The sequence below is a fragment of the Muntiacus reevesi genome, chromosome X (genome assembly GCF_963930625.1).
Source record: "Muntiacus reevesi chromosome X, mMunRee1.1, whole genome shotgun sequence".
Classification (NCBI taxonomy): Eukaryota; Metazoa; Chordata; class Mammalia; order Artiodactyla; family Cervidae; genus Muntiacus; species Muntiacus reevesi.
In genome coordinates this window covers 149,374,251-149,394,685 of record NC_089271.1, presented here as the reverse complement: position 1 = coordinate 149,394,685, position 20,435 = coordinate 149,374,251, and the positions used below count along the sequence as shown (strand labels likewise).

The following is a 20,435-nucleotide window of genomic DNA, read 5'->3' as shown; positions in this document are numbered from 1 at the left end:
AACAGGATTTATGAATAGAATTTCCCACCTGAAGGGAACTAATAAAGATGTGAGGAGATGTCTGATACTTCTTATATGAAAGCAGTGACACAAAACTCCAAGGAAGATGAAGAATTAAGAAAACACATGACATCACCAAAAGATAATCATTCACCAATAACCAAAATCAAAGATATGAAATTTTGTGATTTAGCTGATAAAGAATTCAAAATAGCAGTTTTGAAGAAACCAAAGAGCAGCAAGAAAACACAGAAAGACAATTCAACAAAATAAGGAAAACAGTACATGAACAAAATCTGAAATTTAATGAAGAGATAGAAATCATGCAAAAGAACTAAACAAATTCTGGAGCTGAAGAATTCAATGAATGAGATGAAAAATGCAATAGAGAGCATCTATCTCAGAATAGACTGAGTGGAAGATAGAACAAATGAGCCAGAGGATAGGAAATCTGAAGTTAAAGGATAACAAAGAAAAAATAATGGAAAAGGATGAAGAAAGCCTATGTGATCTATAGGATTCCATCAAGCATACACATATTAGAATAACTGGGGTTCCAGAGGGAAAAGAGAGGGATAAAAGGCAGAAAAGTAGCTGAGAACTTCCCAAACTTGAGAGACTTGGACATCCAAATTCATGATGCTAATCACCCTTTTATCTTAATGCAAAAAGACTTTATTAAGATAAATCATAATGATATTGTCAAAAAACAAAGATAAAGAGAAATCCTAAAAGCAGCCAGAAAAAAAGACTGTTACCTACAAAAGAATCCCCATTAGGTTATCAGCAGTTTTCTCAGCAGAAACCCTACAAGCCAGGAGAGAGCAGATTGACACATTAAAAATGTTGAATGAAAAACATTGCCAGCCAAGAATAGTACAGAAAAGTTATCCTTCAGATATGAAGGAGGAATACAGACATCCCCAGACAAACAAAATCTGAGGGATTTCATCACCACCAGACTCACAATGCAGAAATGCTGAAAGGAAAAGATGCTAACTAGTGACATGAAGACATATAAAAATATATAATACACTGGTAAAGGTAAATACACTGATTTAGAAGACTAATTCTGTAATATGATGGTGTGTTAAAAAACTATAGTATAAAACTTAAAGCAAAAGAGTATTAAAAATAACTACAGCTACTATATTTGTTAATGAATACACAATATAAAAAGAGGCAAAGTGTGATAGCAAAAATATAAGAGGGACAGAAAATGGGTGGAGCTTTTGTATGCAAAGTTAAGTTGCTATCAGTTTTTTTTTCCATTTATTTTTATTAGTTGGAGGCTAATTACTTTACAATATTGTAGTGGTTTTTGTCATACATTGACATGAATCAGCCATGGATTTACATGTATTCCCCATCCCGATCCCCCCTCCCACCTCCCTCTCCACCCGATTCCTCTGGGTCTTCCCAGTGCACCACAGATCACCAGCCCAGGCTGGATGCATGAGACAAGTGCTATCAGTTTTAAATGGGCTGCTTCATCTATAGGATTCTTTATTTAAGCCCAATGGAAGCCATAAAACAAAAATCTATATCAGACTCACAGAAGACAAAGAAAGGGGAAATAGAGGACACTACTACAGAAAATCACCAATTTTTAAAAAGTAAGCAGAAATGGAGGAAAAACGGAACAATAAAACTATAAAACAGCCAGAAAGCAATGAATTAGATGCAATCAGTAAGGCTTTTCATATCAATAACTAATCAAACTATAAATAGATTGAATTCACCAATCAAAAAGCACAGAGTCATTGGACAGATTAGAAAAAAAAAAAAGGAAGACCCAACTATATACTGCCTCCAAGAGACTCATTTCAGACTGAAGTACACACACAGACTCAAAGTGAAGGAATGGGAAAACATATTCCATGCAAGTGGAAACCAAAAGAAAGTGGGGATAACTATACTTAGTCAATTAGTCAGTTCAATCACTCAGCTGTGTCCGACTCTTTGCGACCCCACGAATCGCAGCACGCCAGGCCTCCCTGTCCATCACAAACTCCCGGACTTCACTCAAACTCATGCCCACTGAGTCAGTGATGCCATCCAGCCATCTCATCCTCTGTTGTCCCCTTCTCCTCCTGCCCTCAATCTTTCCCACCATCAGGGTCTTTTCAAATGAGTCAGCTCTTCTCATTAGGTGGCCAAAGTATTGGAGTTTCAGCTTCAACATCAGCCCTTCCAATGAACACCCAGGACTGATCTCCTTTAGGATGGACTGGTTGGATCTCCTTGCAGTCCAAGGGACTCTCAAGAGTCTTCTCCAACACCATAGTTCAAAAGCATCAATTTTTCGGCGCTCAGCTTTCTTCACAGTCCAACTCTCACATCCATACATGACCACTGGAAAAACCATAGCCTTGACCAGACAGACCTTTGTTGGCAAAGTAATGTCTCTGGCTTTTTAATATGCTATCTAGGTTGGCTACAACTTTCCTTCCAAGGAGTAAGTGTCTTTTAATTTCATGGCTGCAGTCACCATCTGCAGTGATTTTGGAGCCCAAAAAAAAAGTCTGACACTGTCTCCCCATCTATTTCCCATGAGGTAATGGATCCAGATGCCATGATCTTAGTTTTCTGAATGCTAAGCTTTAAGCCAACTTTTTCACTCTCCTCTTTCACTTTATAGTATTAACTATACTTAAGATCACACAAAATAAGACTGTACATGGAATTCTCTAGGCCAGAATACTGGAGTGGATAGCCTTTCCTTTCTCCAGGGGATCTTCCCAACCCAGGGATCAAACCCAGGTCTCCCACATTGCAGGCAGAGTCTTTACTAGCTGAGCCAAAAGGGAAGCCCCCCAAAATGGTATTAAGAGATAAATAAGGTCATCATAAAATAATAAAGTGGTCAATTCATTAAGAAGATATAACAATCATAATGATATGCTCATACAACATCAGAGAACCTAATTATCTCTGACTGAGATAAAAGATCTGAATCGAGAAACAGACAATACAATAATATTAGGGGACTTCAATACCCCCCTCAGCAATGAATAGGTCATCCAGACAGAAAATCAAAACAGAAATACTGGATTTGAAACATACATTAGACCAAGTGAACCTAACAGATATGTAAAAAACATTCCATCCAACAGCAGCAGAATACACATTCTTCTCAAGTACACACAGAACATGCTCCAGGATAGACTACATGATATGATACAAAACAAGTCTTAACTAATTTAAGAAGATTGAGCCATACTATCTTTTCTGTCCACAATGGCATGAAACTAGAAATCAACACTAAAAGAAAAGTAGAAAATCTTCAAATATGTGGAACCTATATAACACACTCCTAAACAACCAATGGGTCAAAAAATAAATCAGAATGGAAATAAAAGAAAACTTCAAACAAATAAAAATGGAAAGACAACACACTAAAACATATAGGATGGTGTAAAAACAATCTGAAAGGGAAATTTATAGTGATATATTAAAAAATTAGAAAGCTTTCAAATAAGCAACTAAACTTTACAATTCAAGGAATCAGAAAAAGAACAAAGTAAGCCCAAAATTAGCATAAGAAAGGAAATAACAAAACTTATGGTGGAAATTAACTGAAATAGAGGCCAAAAAATGCAACAGAAAATACCAAGAAAACCAAGAGCTGGTTTTCTGAAAAGATAAACAAAATTGACACAGTTATGGCTAGACTACAAGGACCCAAATAAATAAAACCAGAAATAAAAGAGAAGACATCACAACTGATAGCTCAGAAATACAAAGAATCATTAGAGACTACTATGAATAGTTATATGCCAACAAACTGGATAACCTAGAAGAAATGAATACATTCCTAGAAACATACAGCCTACCGAGACTGAATCAGAAAGAAATAAACTATGAACATTCTAATAATGAATAAAGAGACTGAAAGTGAAAGCTGCTCAGTCATGTCCGCCTCTTTGCCACTCCATGGACTGTATAGTCCATGGAATTCTTCAGGTCAGGGTACTGGAGTGGGTAGCCTTTCCCTTCTCCAGGGGATCTTCCCAGCCTAGGGATCAAACCCAGGTCTCCTGCATTGCAGGCGGATTCTTTACCAGCTGAGCCACAAGGGAATCCCAAGAATACTGAAGTGGGTAGCCTATCCCTTCTCCTGGGAATCTTCCCAACCCAGGAATTGAACCAGGGTCTCCAAAGGAGACTGAACCAGTAATCAAAATCCCAGTACCAAACAGCTTCACTGGTGAATTCTACCAAATATTTAAAGAAAAATGAATGGCAATTCATCTCAAACTCTTTGAAAAAACTTAGAAGGGAACACTCACAAACTCATTTTACAAGACCAGCACTATCCTGATACCAAAGACAGATAGGGACACTATGAGAAAAGAAAACTAAACCAATACTCTTGATGAATATAGGTACAAAAATTCTAAAAAAAAAAAAAATACCAAATTGAATTCGACAACACATCAAAACAATCACCATGACTAGGTGGGATTTATCCCTAGGAAGGAAGGATAGTTCAACTACACAAGTAGTTCAACATACACAGGTCAATACATGTGATATACAATGTTAATAGAATGAAAACTATTTATGATCATCTCAAAAGATGCAGAAAATACAACTGACAAAATACAGCATAATTTCATGACAAAAACTCTCAACAACTTGAATATTGAAAGAACTTACTTCAATATAATAAAGGCTATATATGTCAGACCCAGAGCTTAATGGTGAAAGATTGAGTCTTTCCTCTGACATCAGAAACAAGACAAGAGTGCCCACTTTCTCACTGTTATTCATAAAGTACTACAAATCCTAGCTAGAGCAATCAGACAAGACAAAGAAATAAAAAGGACCCAAAATGAAAAGGAAGAAGAAAAATTGCCATTATTTAAGATAATATGATATTATACATCAAACATCTCAAAGATTCAACCAGAAACTAATCCATGAATTCAGTCAAGTTGCAGGATGTAAAATGAACATACAGAAACCAGTTGTTTCTATATAACAACAAAATATCAAAAAAGTAATAAAACTATCCCAATCACAATACCATAAAATAAAAAATATTTAGGAATAATTTTAACCAAGGAAGTAAAGATCTGTGTGCTAAAAAACTACAAGACGTTGATTAAAGAAATTAAAGAAGATACGAACAAATGGAAATATGTCCTATGTCCATGGATCAGAAAAATTAATAGTTAAAATGCTCATATTAGCCAAAGTCACCTACAGATTCAATGCAATCTCCATCAAAATTCTAATAGCATTTTTGACAGAAATAGAAAAAAAAAAATCCTAAAATGTGTACAGAACCAAAAAAGATCCCAAACAGCCAAAGAAATCCTGAGAAAGAAGAACAAGGGCAGAGGCATTAGACTTCCTGATTTCAAGCTATACTAATAAAGCTATAGTAATTAAAATAGTATTACTGGCAAAAATAGATAAATGGACCAAAGTAACAAAATTGAAAGATCAGAAATAAACCCCCATGCATATGGTCTACTAAGATTTGACAAGAGAGTCAAGAATACTCAATAGGGGAAAGGATAACTTCTTCAAAAATGGTGTTCAGAAAACCACATGGATAACCACATGCAGAAACTGGAAATTGGACCCCAACATACATCACTCAAAAATTAATTTGAAATGGATAAAAGACTTAAACGTAAGACCTGAAGCCAATACACACCTAGAAGAAAATATAGGAAGAAAGTTCTTGACACTGGTCTTTGCAATGATACTTAGGATATCAAAAGCACAAGCAATGAAAGCAAAATCAGTAAGCTGGACTACATCAAACTAAAAAGCTTCTGGACAGGAAAAGTAACAATCAACAAAATGAAAAGGTAACCTACAGAATGGGAGAAAACATTTACAAACCATATACTGGATAAGGGTTTATCATCCAAAATATATAAGGAATTAATACAACTCAATAACCAAAAAAAAATCTGATTTAAAAATAGGCAGAGGAACTGAATAGAATTTTTCCAAAGAAGATATACAAATGGCCAGCAGGTACATTAAAAATGCTCAATATCACAAATCAACAGGGACATGCAAATAAAAACCACAATGAAATATCAACTTTATACCAATTAGAATGGCTATCAGCAAGAAGATAAGACATAAGTATTGATGAGCATATGGAGTAAAGGGAAGCCTTATGAACTGCTGGTGGCAATGTAAATTGGTTCAATCATCATCAAAACCAGCATGGAGTTTCCTTAAGAAATTAAAACTATAACTAACACACATATCTAGCAACTGCATTTCTGGGTATCCATCTAAAGGAAATGAAAGCAGGATATTGAAAGGATATTTGTACTCCCATGTTTAGTGCAGCATTATTCACAACAGTCTAGATATGTAAATAAACTAAGTGCCCATCAATGGATGAATAGATAAAGAAGGCATGGTGCATATATATAATGGAATATTACTGAACCATGAGAAAGATGGAAGTCCTGTCATTTGCAACAGGGATGAATATTGAGGGCACCATGCTTAATGGGATAAGTTAGTCAAAGAAAGACAAATTTTGTATGATATTACTCATATGTGGAATCTAAAAATGTAAACCTTGTTGAACCAGAATGGTGAGTACCGAGACTGCGGGGAAAAGGAATCGGAGAGATGCTGTGAAAGGGAATAAATTTGCAACTAGAAGATTAATAAGTTCTGGACATCCAGTGTACAGCATGCTAATCATCATCAATAATATTGTATTATATACTTCAAAATCACTAAGGCCATATTTTATATAACTCCATTTATATGAAATGTCAAGAACAGGCAAATACATATACAAAGAAAGGAGATTAATTGCCGCTTAGGTCTGGAGGTTGAAAAGAAAAGAGAACAGGCAAATACATATACAAAGAAAGGAGATTAATTGCTGCTTAGGTCTGGAGGTTGAAAAGAAAAGAGGAGTGACTGTAAATGGGTACAGGATTTCTTTTGGGGATAATGAAAATGTTCTAAAATTGATTGTGATGATTGTCACACAACTCTGTGGATGTAGTAAAAACAGTTGGATTGTATAGGTTAAAAGGATGAATTGTATGGTATGTGAATTGCATCTCAATAAAGCTGCTAAAAAATGATAAGGAGAAGATTAGACATGTTTTTCCTACATTTTAAATTTGCTATTTCTATAATTCTAAAAATAAGTCATTTAAGAGGAGTTGATTAAAAGGGTTCATTTTCTGGGAACATTACGCATCTGCAATAAATAATATTTCAGCAGTTGGCTGCTTCCACTTTCAAGCAAAATAAATATATTTGGTGACCAAAAAGAAAAATATTAGTAGTTTTTCATGAGGTTCTCTAGTCTGCATCTAGACATACAATCAAAATTAATATCAATGAAAGAAAATCCCTTCAAATAACCAAGAGACATACATATTAAGAAATGCAAAAATGTTTCTGGCTTTTGATTATTAATCCCATTTCTTGGAATTAATCTCAACAAAACAACAAGAAAAATAAGCATGATGCTCAGTTGTTAAGCTGTGTCTGACTCTTTGCAACCTCATGGACTGTAGCCCACCAGGCTCCTCTGTCTATGGGATTTGTCAGGCAAGAATACTGAAGTGGGTTCCCATTCCTCCTCCAGGGGATCTTCCCAACCCAGGGATTGAACCTGTGTCTCCTGAATCTACTGCATTTACAGGCAGATTCTTTACCCCTGTGCCACCTGAGAAGTCCAAGAAAAAATCATAGGCATAAAAATATTTATAACAGAACTGTTACTATAACCGAAACCTCTAAATCAGTGCTACCTAAGAGTGAGTGTCTGCTACTGCTCAACTAAGCCTCAAATACACTGTTCAGTCGAATTGATGATTTCATAGCAAGATGTTCTCAGTGAAGGAAGCAGAGCATTGACTTACATTCTGGAGCAAGCTCCTTAAATTTTGAGTAATACTATTCTGCACCAAAGTATCCAACATAAAGACATGATTGGCAAACTGTGATATAACTCAAAGAAATACTTACTGTACAAGCATAGAACAGACTAACAACCAATAATAATTCAGCTCTTACTATGTGCCAAGCACTGTACAAAGTATTATTTATATATATATATATATATATATAACCATTTTTTATCCTGGTAAACTTAGGTTTTATTATCTCCTTTTTTTGCAGATAAAGGTCAGAGAGGTTAGAAGATTGATGAAGGCCTACCAGAAGGTAGGAAGTGAAATAAGGATTCAAACTCAGGCATATATGACTCCAAATCTTGATTACTATATTACACTGCCTCCATAAAACTGAATATAAAATATGACTTTCAACTATGTAAACATATGAATAAAAATTTAAAGTAAATGGAAATAAACTTTAGGATGGTGAGACAATAAATTTTTCAAAACATCTTTTCATTACTTTTAAGTGTTCTAATAGTAAGTGTAAAAGTAATTTAAATAGTAAATTCAAAATTTTAAGTAGACATTTATAAAATGACATCGAAGGTAAACATTTTATAAAGCATTTATGTACTAATTTTTGTTCAATTTTATAAAAGAATTTATTGTATGTAAGACATTCCTTTACAAGATGTATTTAAGAGTGGTTCTATAACTTGAGTATGCATTTGAATCCTTTGGAGGGCTTGGAAAACACGGATTTCCCACTCTAAGAGTTTCTGATTCAGTTAGCTTGGGGTGGGGCCTGAAAATCTGCATTTCTAACAGGTTCCCAGAGGATGGGATTAATTTCTAGGTTGTCTTTGGCCAGTCATTCTGACTCAGAGTCCTTCCCAGCGGTGCAAGCATTGCTCAGCCAAGATGGATGCCAGCGAGAAGGATTCTAGGAGGTTGTTGGACACATGCTGTCCCCTTTCCTGAACTATTTCAGCTGGTGGTGGCATATTAGTTCCGTGTTCCTTACCAGAACCTCCTGTTGTAAAACAACTTGTGCAAACAGTTACTCTGGTGCCTGGCCAGGGTGGGCAGTTTCAGTCAGTGCGCTTCCCCTAACAGAAAGGAGGTGGGAAGATGGTGGCCAGTGGCAGAGTCCAGCCACGAGGAGCAGAGGGAGAGAGATGAGATGGCACTGGAGGCAGAGCCTGAGACCAAAAAAAAGCCAAGGAAGAGCCTGAAGCTTTGGGAGCCATTTTACCTTTCACTGTTCACCTCAGTTCATTTAAAAATTTTATTTTAGAGAGGCAATTTTACTGATAATCTTGGGAAGCCCCAAAATACCAAATGAAATAAGCATTCCACTCAGGTCTGGAAATTTTTGAGCAATTGTAATTAAATCTGGCTTTGAGGATATTAAGTTTGAGAATTTCAAAAGTTCCCCATTGGCCATTGGTATTCTAAATTGCCTTTGGGCAAGTCAGTCCATTTAGTTAGAAGGCGCATGAGCAAGGACCACTGCTTTTAAACATAAGATCAGCTGCAACCCTGTTGGGGAGAGTACCCTCAAAATATTTAGATAACTGGGATCTCAATTCTTAGAGGTTTTTCCCTAGAGTTTAAGAAATGATTTTAAACAGCTCAAACATTTTACTATTCAGACAGCTCAATTCAAACTACTTGCAAGTTAATCACAATCAACTCTAAGGAAACTGATTGGTCCTGGATAAGTCAGGTGATACGCTTCTTAAAGCCAGTTTCCAGCTATAAAACCTGGTACATGAAACCAACAAAGGTTCGTCTAGTCAAAGCTGTGGTTTTTCCAGTAGTCATGTATGGATGTAAGAGTTGGACCATAAAGAAGGCAGAGCACTGAAGAATTGATGTTTTTGAACTGTGGTGTTAGAGAAGACTCTTGAGAGTCCCCTGGACTGCAAGGAGATCCAACCAGTCCAGGAAAGCAGTCCTGAATATTCATTGGAAGGGTTGATGCTGAAGCCGAAACTCCAATACTTTGGCCACCTGATGCAAAGAACTGAATCAATGGAAAAGACCCTGATGCTGGGAAAGATTGAAGGAGGGAGGAGAAGGGGGTGACAGAGGATAAGACGGTTGGATGGCATCACCGACTTGATGGACATGAGTTTGAGTAAGCTCCAGGAGTTGGTGACAGACAGGGAAGCCTGGTGTGCTGCAGTCCATGGGGTCACAAAGAGTCAGACATGACTGAGCGACTGACCTGAACTGAACCCAGAGGATACTGATGCTGCTAGCCCAAGAACTACAATATGAGAACTGGAGCTAGTAAAAAAATTAACATCATCCTAAATCTAAATACCATCATTATAATCAATCAAAAAATAAACTTGATGTATTTTATTGGATTATTTTAATGTGCTATATAGGTTCTTGACAAAACACAGGCCAATGGAATTTATGTCACAGTTCATTCTCTTGAAGAATATAACAGTCAGTTTTCTGATCCAATTATTTCTTTCAGTCAAGAGCTACAAACTTTATAAGGAGGACAAAGAGTTATACTCTAAGTATCTATACCGATAATATCAACTATCTAGGTATTTCTAGCCCAAATTGACTGAATTATTCTAAATTGCTGCACTATTTAAGGGTCTTAGACATAAGTCTTGCTAAGTAAACTAACATATTTATTTTTAAAAAACATCTTTATGGAATTTGTTACAACACTGATTCTGGTTTATACTTTGTTTTTTTTGTTTCAAGGCATGTGGGATCTCAGCTCCCCAAACAGGGGTTGAACCCTCATCCATTGCATTGGATGGAGAAGGCTTAACCACTGGACCTCCAGGGAAGTCCCTAAACTAACCAATTTAGAATGAAGAAAGTCATAAATGCTAAAAAAGAAACTATTCATATAGCAGGCAGTATTAGAGGTAAGAAATATTCACAACTCAGCTGACAATTAGCTTCCAATATTAAGAATAAAGAAGTGCTATTTCAGTTTCTCTAGAATGATCTGACCCCAATCAAGTAATCTAATATCAGTTTTGCCCACATACATGCAGAGTTATGTCATGAAACATACCTATGTTTCTGACCATGATTCCTTTAAGTTCATCCACTTGGGCTTGAGTCTCCATCACTTTATCTAGGCCCTTATTCTCAGAGTGATGCTTCTATAAAAAAAAATATATGATTTAACTTATGATACCCAGACGCTATTCACAACACAAAAACAAAAAGAAGAGGAATGACGTGAGGAAAGCTACAACATAGGCACAAAAGAGATGTTACCAGACCTAGGGAAAAAAAAAAACACAAGCATAAAATTTGCTACCATATGAAATATAAGTGCTATAAAAAGATCACTTTATTTCAAATGAAATAAAGCTAAGTATATTATATCAAATATATATCTGAGATTCCTGAGCAGAAGTAGGGTGTTATATAATCTGTGTTCAGACAAGGAAGAAAGGAAAAAAGACTGTAGTTGAAGCAGAGGTAACAGGTTAGGGAAAAGGTACTCTTAATCTTTTCCCATTTCTTGGGTGTGATGAGGTAGGGACTGGCCCAGCTTCTGGGCATCTATTTTTGTATCTGTTGGGATCAGAGTATGCATGCTATTTTCATTGGCTTCTTATAGGATCTAAAAATGTAAGACATTGATGACAGTATATATTTTGAAGTTATTATCTATAGCAAATAATTGTGGACTTCTTAATACACAATATTCCAGTCACTTCACTGTGCTAAGTGCTTCAAATATGGGATATTATTTAAACCATGCAAAAACGCTATGAAGATACCATTATTATTATTTCCATTTATAGACAAGATCCTGGCACAGATTGTTTAGAGGTTCACACACATATCTGGAGCTAAAGACAAACTGGCTAAATTGAAAGTTTTGCAGCCAGCTGAACCTATATAACTTTTTTCCCCTTATGATGTGAACTGTTAGGATTTACTCTCAATGATGTTCATATATAACATAAAGCACTGTTAATTATATTTATCATGTTGTCCACTATATCCCCAGTATTTATTTATATCTGGAAGTTTGTACTTTGTGACCACTTTCATCCAATCATCCCTCCCCACAACCCCAGCTCTCTGATCTCTTTTTCTATGAGTTTGTTTTGAGAGTATGATTGACCTACAAGAGTTTGTTAGTTTCTGTTGTACAACACATTGTTGTTCAGTCACTAAGTCATGTCTGACTCTTTGAGATCCCATGGACTGCAGCACGCCAGGTTCCCCTGTCCTTCACTATCTCCAAGAGTTTGTTCAAACTCATGTCCATTGAGTAGGTGATGCTATCTATCCAACCATCTCATCCTCTGTCGCCCCTTGTCCTTTTGCCTTCAGTCTAACCCAGCATCAGGGTCTTTTCCAGTGAGTTGACTGTTTGATCAGGTATCCAAAAGTACTGGAGCTTCAGCTTCAGCATGACATTCAGCTTCCAATGACATTCAGGGTTGATATCCTTTAGGACTGTCTGGTTTGATCTCCTTGCAGTCCAAGGGACTCTCAAGAGTCTTCTCCAGGACCACAGTTCGAAAGCACCAGTTCTTCGGCACTCAACCGTCTTTATGCTGTGCTTAGTCACTCAGTCATGTCTGAACCTCTGAGACCCCATGGACTACAGCCTGCCAGACTCCTCTGTCTATAGTGACTCTCCAGGCAAGAATACTGGAAAAACCATAGCTTTGACTAGATGGATTGTGTCAGAAAAGTGATATCTCTGCTTTTTAATATACTGTTTAGGTTTGTCATAGCTTTTCTTCCATGGAGCAAGCATCTTTTAATTTCATGCCTGGAGTTACTGTCTGTAGTGATTTCGGAGTCCAAGAAAGTAAAATGTGTTACTGATTCCACTTCCCCCCACCTATTTGGCATGAAATGATGGGACTAGATGTCATGATCTTTGTTTTTTAGAATGATGAGTTTTAAGCCAGCTTTTTCACTCTCCTCTTTCACTTTCATCAAGAGGCTCTTTAGTTCTTCTTCACTTTTTGTCATTAGGGCAGTATCATCTGCAATATCAGAGGTTTTTGATATATCTCCCAGCAATCTTGATTCCATCTTGTGATTCATCTAGCCTCGTATTTCACATGATGCAGTCTTCATGTAAGTAAAATAAGCAGAGTGACAATATACAGCCTTGATGTACTCCTTTCCCAATTTGAAACCAGTTCATTGTTCCATGTCTGGTTCTAACTGTTGCTCTTGACCTGCATACAGGTTTCTTAGGAGACAGGTAAGGTGGTTTGGTATTCCCATCTCTTTAAGAATTTTCCAGTTTCTTGTGATCCACACAGGTAAAGGCTTTTAGCACAGTCAATGAAGCAGAATTTTTTCTGAAATTCTCTTGCTTTTTCTATGATACAACGCATGTTGGCAATTTGATCTCTGGTTCCTCTGTAACTTCTAAATTCAGCTTGTACATATGGAAGCTCTTGGTTCATGTATTGTTGAAGCCTAGTTTGAAGGTTTTTGAGCATTACCTTGCTAGCATGTGAAATGAGTGCAACTGTGCGATAGAGTTTGAATGTTCTTTGGCATTGCCTTTCTTTGGGATTGGAATGAAAACTGATGTTTTCCAGTCCTGTGGCCACTGCTGAATTTTCCAAATTTGCTAGCATATTGAGTGCAGCACTTTCACAGAATCATCTTTTAGGATTTGAAATAGCTCAGCTGGGTTTTGTCCCACTACAATATTGTAAAGTAATTAGCCTCCAACTAATAAAAATAAATGAAAAAAAAAGGGAAAAAAAGAAATAGCTCAGAGGGAATTCCATCACCTCCACTAGCTTTGTTCACAGTGATGCTTCATAAGGCCCACTTGACTTTGCATTCCAGGATGTCTGGCTCTAGGTGAGTGATCACAACATCATGGTTATCCAGGTCATTAAGACCTTTTTTGTACAGTTCTTCTGTGTATTCTTGCCACCTCTTCTTAATAGCCTCTGCTTCAGTTAGATCCATACTGTTTGTCCTTTATTGTGCCCACCTTCGCATGAAATGTTCCCTTGGTATCTCTAATTTTCTCGAAGAGATCTCTAGTCTTTCCTATTCTATTGTTTTCTTCTATTTCTTTGCATTGTTCACTTAAGAAGCCTTTCTTACCTTCCATTGCTATTCTTTAGAACTCAGTATTTCTATACATTTCAAAATGATCACAACAGTAAGCTTAGTTATCATATGTCAAAATTCAAAGACATTATACAGTTACAACTATATATTTGCAACATGGCATACTTCATACCTGTGACTCTTTTACAATGCAACTCGAATTTTTTACTCAGTCTTCTTCACCTATTTCTGTCCCACCCACCCCCCACACAACATTTTCCCTCTGGCAATAATGTATTTCTTCTCTGTATCTGTATCTCTGTTAGTGTTTTATTATGTTTCTTTTTTTGAGTCTACATATAAGTGAAATCATACATTACCTGTCTTTTTCTGACTTTTTTTCACTTAGCAAGACATCCTCTAGATCCATCCATGTTGCTTCAAATGACAAGATTTCCTTCTTTTTTATGGCTGAGTAATACTCGTGTGTGTGTGTGTGTGTGTGTGTGTGTATACACATATCACATCTTCTTTATCCATTTATCTATTGATACACATTTAGGTTGTTTCCATATCTTGTCTGTTGTAAATAATGCTTCAATGAACATAGGGGTGTATGTGCCTTTTTAGTGTTTCTGTTTTCTTCTGACAAATATCCAGGAGTAGAATTGCTGATAATATGATAGTTCTATTTTTAATTTTTGGAGGAATCTCCTTACTGTTTTCCATAGTGGCTGCACCAATTTACACTCCCATAAACAGTGCAGGAGGGTTACTTTTTCTCTACATCCTCACCAACACTTGTTAATTTCTTGCCTTTTGGACTACAGCCATCCTGACAAGTGTGAGGTAATATCTCTCACTGTGGTTTTGATTTGCATTTCCTTGACAAATAGTGATATTGTGCATCTTTTTCATGTGCCTGTTGGCCATCTGTCTTCTTTGGGAAGACAGCTATTCAGCTCTTGTGTCCACTTTACAGTTGGTTTGTTTTTTAGAAGTTGAAGTTTTATCAGTTCTTTGCACATTGTAGGTATTATCCCCTTATCAGATATATTGTTTGCAAATATCTTCTCCCTTTCAGTAGGCAGTCTTTTCATTTTGTTGGTAATTTCCTTCACTGAGCAATAGCTTTTCAGTTTGATGTACTCCTATTTGCTTAATTTTTACTTTTGTTTCTCTTGTCAGAGACATATCCAAAAAAACTATCAATACCAATGTCAAAGAGCATACTATGTTTTCTTCTAGATGTTTTATGGTTTCAGGTCTTATATTTAAATCTTTAATCCATTTTTAATTTATTTGTGTCCACAGTGTGAGAAAGTAGTCCAGTTTGATTCTTTTGCATGTAGCTGTCCAGATTTCCCAACACCATTTAGTGGAAAGGGAAAAAAACAGCTTTTTTTCCCCACTGTATATTCTTGCCTCCTTTGTCATAGATTAACTGACCATATAAGCATGGGTTTATTTCGGGGCTCTCTATTCTGTTCCATGGGCTTCCCAGGTGGCTCAGTGGTAAAGAATCCACCTGCCAATACAGGAGATACAAGAGACACAGATTCGATCCCTGGGTTGAGAAGATCCCCTGGATGAGGAAACAGCAACCCACTCCAGCATTCCTGCCTGGAAAATCCCATGGACAAAGGAGCCTGGTACAGTCCATGGGGTCACAAAGAGTTGGACAAGGCTGAGCATGCATGCATTCCATTCCACAGATCTATGTGTCTATTTTCTCTTTACAGTAGCATACTGTTTTGACTATTGCAGCTTTGTAGTATAGCTTGAAATGAGGGAGTGTAATACATCAAGTTTTGTTCTTCTTTCTCAAGATAGTTCTGGCCATTCTGCCATCTTTTATGTTTCCACACAAATTTTAGAATTATTTGTTCTAGTTCTTTAAAAAAGAAAACCCGTCATTGGTATTTTGATAGAAATGGCATTACCTCTGTAGAATGCATAGCATAGTCTTTATTTTTAGTATAATCATTTTTAACAATATAAATTCTTCAAATCTATAAGCACAGTATATCTTTCCAACTTCTTCAATATCATTCATTAGGTTCTTAAAGTTTTCAGAGTACAGGTCTTTTACCTCTTTAGTTAAATGCATTCCTAAGTATTTTATCCTTTTTGATGTGATGGTCAGTGGGATTGTTTTCTTAATTTCTTTTTCTGATAGTCTGTTGTTAGTATATAGAAAGGCAATAGGTTTCTGTATAATTTTGTATCCTGCAATTGTACTGTATTATTTGTAATAATTGCTTTTTTAGTGGTATCTTTAGGATCTTCTATAGATAGTATGATGGTTACCTACAAAGAGAGACAATTTTGCTTCTTCCTTTCGAATTTGGATTCCTTGCATTTCTTTTTTGCATCTGATTACTGTAGCTAGGGGTTCCAACACTATGTTGAATAAAAGTGGCAAGAGTGGCATCCTTGTCTTATTCCTAATTTTAGAGGGAATGCTTTCAGTTTTTCACTACTTAGTATGATGTTAGCTGTAGGCCTGTCATGTGTGTGTGTGTGTGTGTGTGTGTGTGTGTGTGTGTTAGTTGCTTAGTCATGTCCGATTCTTTGCAACCCCATAGACTACAGCCCACCAGGCCCCTCCGTCCATGGAATTCTCCAGGCAAGAACACTGGAGTGGGTTGCCATTTTCTTCTCCAAAAGAAACTATAGAAAGAAAGAAAGTGAAGTCACTCAGTCGTGTCCTACTCTTTGCGACCCCATGGACTATAGCCTACCAGGCTCCTCCATCCATGGAATTTTCCTGGCAAGAGTAGTGGAGTGGATTGCCATTTCCTTCTCCAAGGCCTGTCATATATACCCTTTATTATGATGGGGTATGTTCCCACTTTGTTGAGAGGTTTTATCATAAATGGATGTTGAATTCTATTAAAAGCTTTTTCTGTACCTATTGAGATAATCATATGGTCTTTATTCTTTAGTTTGTTATCATGGTGTATCACATTGATTTCCAGATACTGAACCATCCTTGCATCTCTGAAATAAATCCCACTTGATCATGTGTATAATCCTTTCAATGTATTGTTGAATTCAGTTTGTTAATATTGTGATTTCTAAATCTATGTTCATTAGCTATAATGGCCTGTAATTTTCTTCATTTGTGATATCTTTGTCTGGTTTTTGTGTCGGGGTGATGCTGACCTACAGAATGACTTTGGATGTGTTCCATTTGCTGCAATTTTTGGAAGAGTTTAAGAAGGATAGGTGTTAACTCTTTTCTAAATGTTTGGTAGAATTCACCTGTGAAGCCATCTGGTCCTAGACTTTTGTTTGTTGAAGTTTTAAAACTTCAATTTTCAATATCATTACTGGTAATTGTTCTGTTCATGTTTTCTATTTCTTCTTGGTTCAGTCTCGGGAGACTGTGCATTTCTAGGAATTTGTCCATTTCTCTTAGTTTGTCCACTTTATAGGCATATAGTTGTTCATAGTAGTCTATTATGCACTTTCCATTTCTGTGTTATCTGTTTAATTTTTCCTTTTTCATTTCTTATTTTATGGATCTGAGCCCTATTTCTTTTTTCTTGATGAGTCTGGACAAAGTGATCAGCTTTGTTTATCTAATCAAAGAACTAGCTCTTAGCTTCACTGATCTTTTCTATTGTTTCCTCATCTCTGATTCACTTATTTTTGCTCTCATTTTTATTATTTCTTTCTTTCTAATAATTTTGGGTTTTGCCTTTTCTTCTTCTCCTGGATCCTTTAGGTGTAATGTTTGTTTGATATTTTCCTTGTTTCCTGAGGTAAAATTCTATTAATATAAACATCCCTCTTAGAACTGCTCTTGCTGGGTCCCAGAGTTTGAATCACTGTGTTTCCATTTTCATTTGTCTCCAAGTATTCTTTTTCTCCAAGTATTTTTTGATTCCCTCTTTGGTTTCTTCAGTAATCCATTTATTGTTTAGTAGCATATTGTTTAGCCTTCAAGTGTTTGTGTCTTCTGCAGTATTTTTTTTTTTCTTATAGTTGATTTCTAGCTTTATAACATTGTGGTCAGAAAAAAAAAAAAACGCTTGACATGAGTTCAATTTTTCTTAAATTTACTGAGGCTTGTTTTATGCCCAGCATGTGATCTGTCCTGGAGAATGTGCCATGTGCACTTGGAAAGAATGTGTATTCTGCTGCTTTTGGACAAAACGTTCTATATATGCCAATTAAGTCCAATTGGGTGTAATATGTTGTTTAAGACCAGTGTTTCCTCACTGATTTTCTGTCTGGATGCTCTGTTCATTGAGGAAAGTGTGGTATTAAACTCTCCTACTGGATGTGAGAGTTGGACTGTGAAGAAAGGTGAGCACTGAAAAACTGATGCTTTTGAACTGTGGTGTTGGAGAAGACTCTTGAGAGTCCCTTGGACTGCAAGGAGATCCAACCAATCCATCCTAAAGGAGATCAGTCCTGGGTGTTCATGGAAGGACTGATGCTGAAGCTGAAATTCCAATACTTTGGCCATCTCATGCGAAGAGTTGACTCATTAGAAAAGACCCTGATGCTGGGAGGGATTGGGGGGGCAGGAGGAGAAGGGAACGACAGAGGATGAGATGGCTGAATGGCATCACCGACTTGATGGGCATGAGTTTGAGTAAACTCCGGGAGTTTGTAAGGGACAGGGAGGCCTGGCGTGCTGCGATTCATGGGGTTGCAAAGAGTTGGACATGACTGAGCAACTGAACTGACTGACTGACTGACTATTATTGTGTTGCTATCAATTTCTCACTTTATGACTATTAATATTTGCCTTATATATTGAGGTGCTCCTATGCTGGGTGCATATACATTTACAGTTGTTGTATCTTCTCGGATTAATTCCTTTATTATTAAGTAATGTCTTTTTCTCTTACAGTTTTTGTTTTAAAGTCTATTTTCTCTGATATAAGTATTGCTATCCAGTTTCTCTTTCATTCCTATTTGCATGGAATAACCTTTCCCATCCCTTCACTTTCTGTTTTTGTCTTTAGAGCCACAGTGAGTCCCCTGTAGGCAGTATATATATGGGTTTTGTTTTGTTATCCATTCAGCCACTCTGTGTCTTTTGATTGGAGCATTTAGTCCATTTCCATTTAATTATTGATAGGTATGTACTTACTGCCATTTTGTTAATTGTTTTTCAGTTGTTTTTGTACTTTTCTTTTGTTCCTTTGCTTTCATCCCTTATGATTTGATTAGTATCTTTTGTGTTATATTTGGATTTCTTCCCCTTTGTGTGTATCTATTAAAGGTTTTCTGGTTTATGATTATCATAAGGTTTGTATATAACAATCTGTATATATATACATGATTATTTTAAGTTGCTCGTCTCTTAAGTAAAAATGCATGTTAATAACCCTACATTTTTTATGCCCCCTCCCACAGTTACTGTTTTGACATCATAATGTATACTTCTCTTTGTTTTGAAATCCCTTATTGTGGTTATGGGTGATCTTAGTCCTTTTGTAATCCTCTTCATAGCTTTATATGTGGTTGGTTTAATACCTTTACAGTGTATTTGCCTTCACCAATGAGATTTCTCCTTTCATAATTTTCATATTTCTTCTTGCAACCTTTTTTCCAGCTTGGAGAAGTTGCTGAAACATTTCCTTTAAAGCAAGCCTGGTGGTAATTAACTCTTTTAGCTTTTGTTTATCTGTAAAACTTTCTATTTCTCTATCAAATCTGAGTGAAAGCCTTGTTGAGGATTCTTGGTTGTCAGTTTTTCCCTTTTGCCACTTTAAAAATATCATGCCATTCCCTTCTGGCCTTCAGGGCTCCTGTTGCAAAGTCAGTTGATAGTTCTATGGGAATTTCCTTGTGTGCAACATTTTGCTGTTCCCCAGCTGCTTTTAATATTCTCTCTTTATCTTTAATTTTTGCCATTTTAATTACAATGTCTTGGTGTGGTCCTCTTTGGGTGGATCCTTTGGGAACTCTCTGTCCTTCCTGGACCTGGATATCTGTTTCTTTCCCCAAGTTAAGGAAGTCTTCAGTTAATTTGCTTTCAAATATGTTCTCTGCCCCCTTTTCTCCCTTCTTCTGGGAGCCCTATCATGCAAATGTTAGTACATCTGATGTTGTTTCAGAGGTTTCTTAAACTGTACTCATTTCTTTTTATTCTTTTTTCTTTTTTTCTGTTGAGCTTCAGTGATTTCCACTACTCTGTCTTACAGCTCACTGATCCGTTCCTCTACATCATACAATTCACTGTTGATTCCTTCTAGTGTATTTATTTCAGTTATTGTATTCTTCATCTTTGCTTGGTCATTCTTTTTTTTTTTTTTTTGATATTATTTTATTAGTTGGAGGCCAATCACTTCACAACATTTCAGTGGGTTTTGTCATACATTGACATGAATCAGCCATAGAGTTACACGTATTCCCCATCCCGATCCCCCCTCCCACCTCCCTCTCCACCCGACTCCTCAGGGTCCTCCCAGTGCACCAGGCCCGAGCACTTGACTCATGCATCCCACCTGGGCTGGTGGTCTTTACATATTATAACTCTTTGTAAGAAATTTTAATTTCTCACTC

At 36.5% G+C, this 20,435-nt stretch overlaps 1 protein-coding gene across 3 annotated transcripts in view; it reads right to left on the bottom strand.

The window, feature by feature from the left end:
* The window catches only part of VAMP7 (vesicle associated membrane protein 7), a 76,389-nt gene that overhangs the window by 22,997 nt on the left and 32,957 nt on the right, over positions 1–20,435 (bottom strand). For all 3 annotated transcript variants that reach the window (XM_065915685.1, XM_065915686.1, XM_065915684.1), the window contains exon 5: positions 10,915–11,005. In XM_065915685.1, coding sequence (XP_065771757.1) covers positions 10,915–11,005 — 91 coding nt within the window. The remainder of the gene's footprint in view (positions 1–10,914; positions 11,006–20,435) is intronic.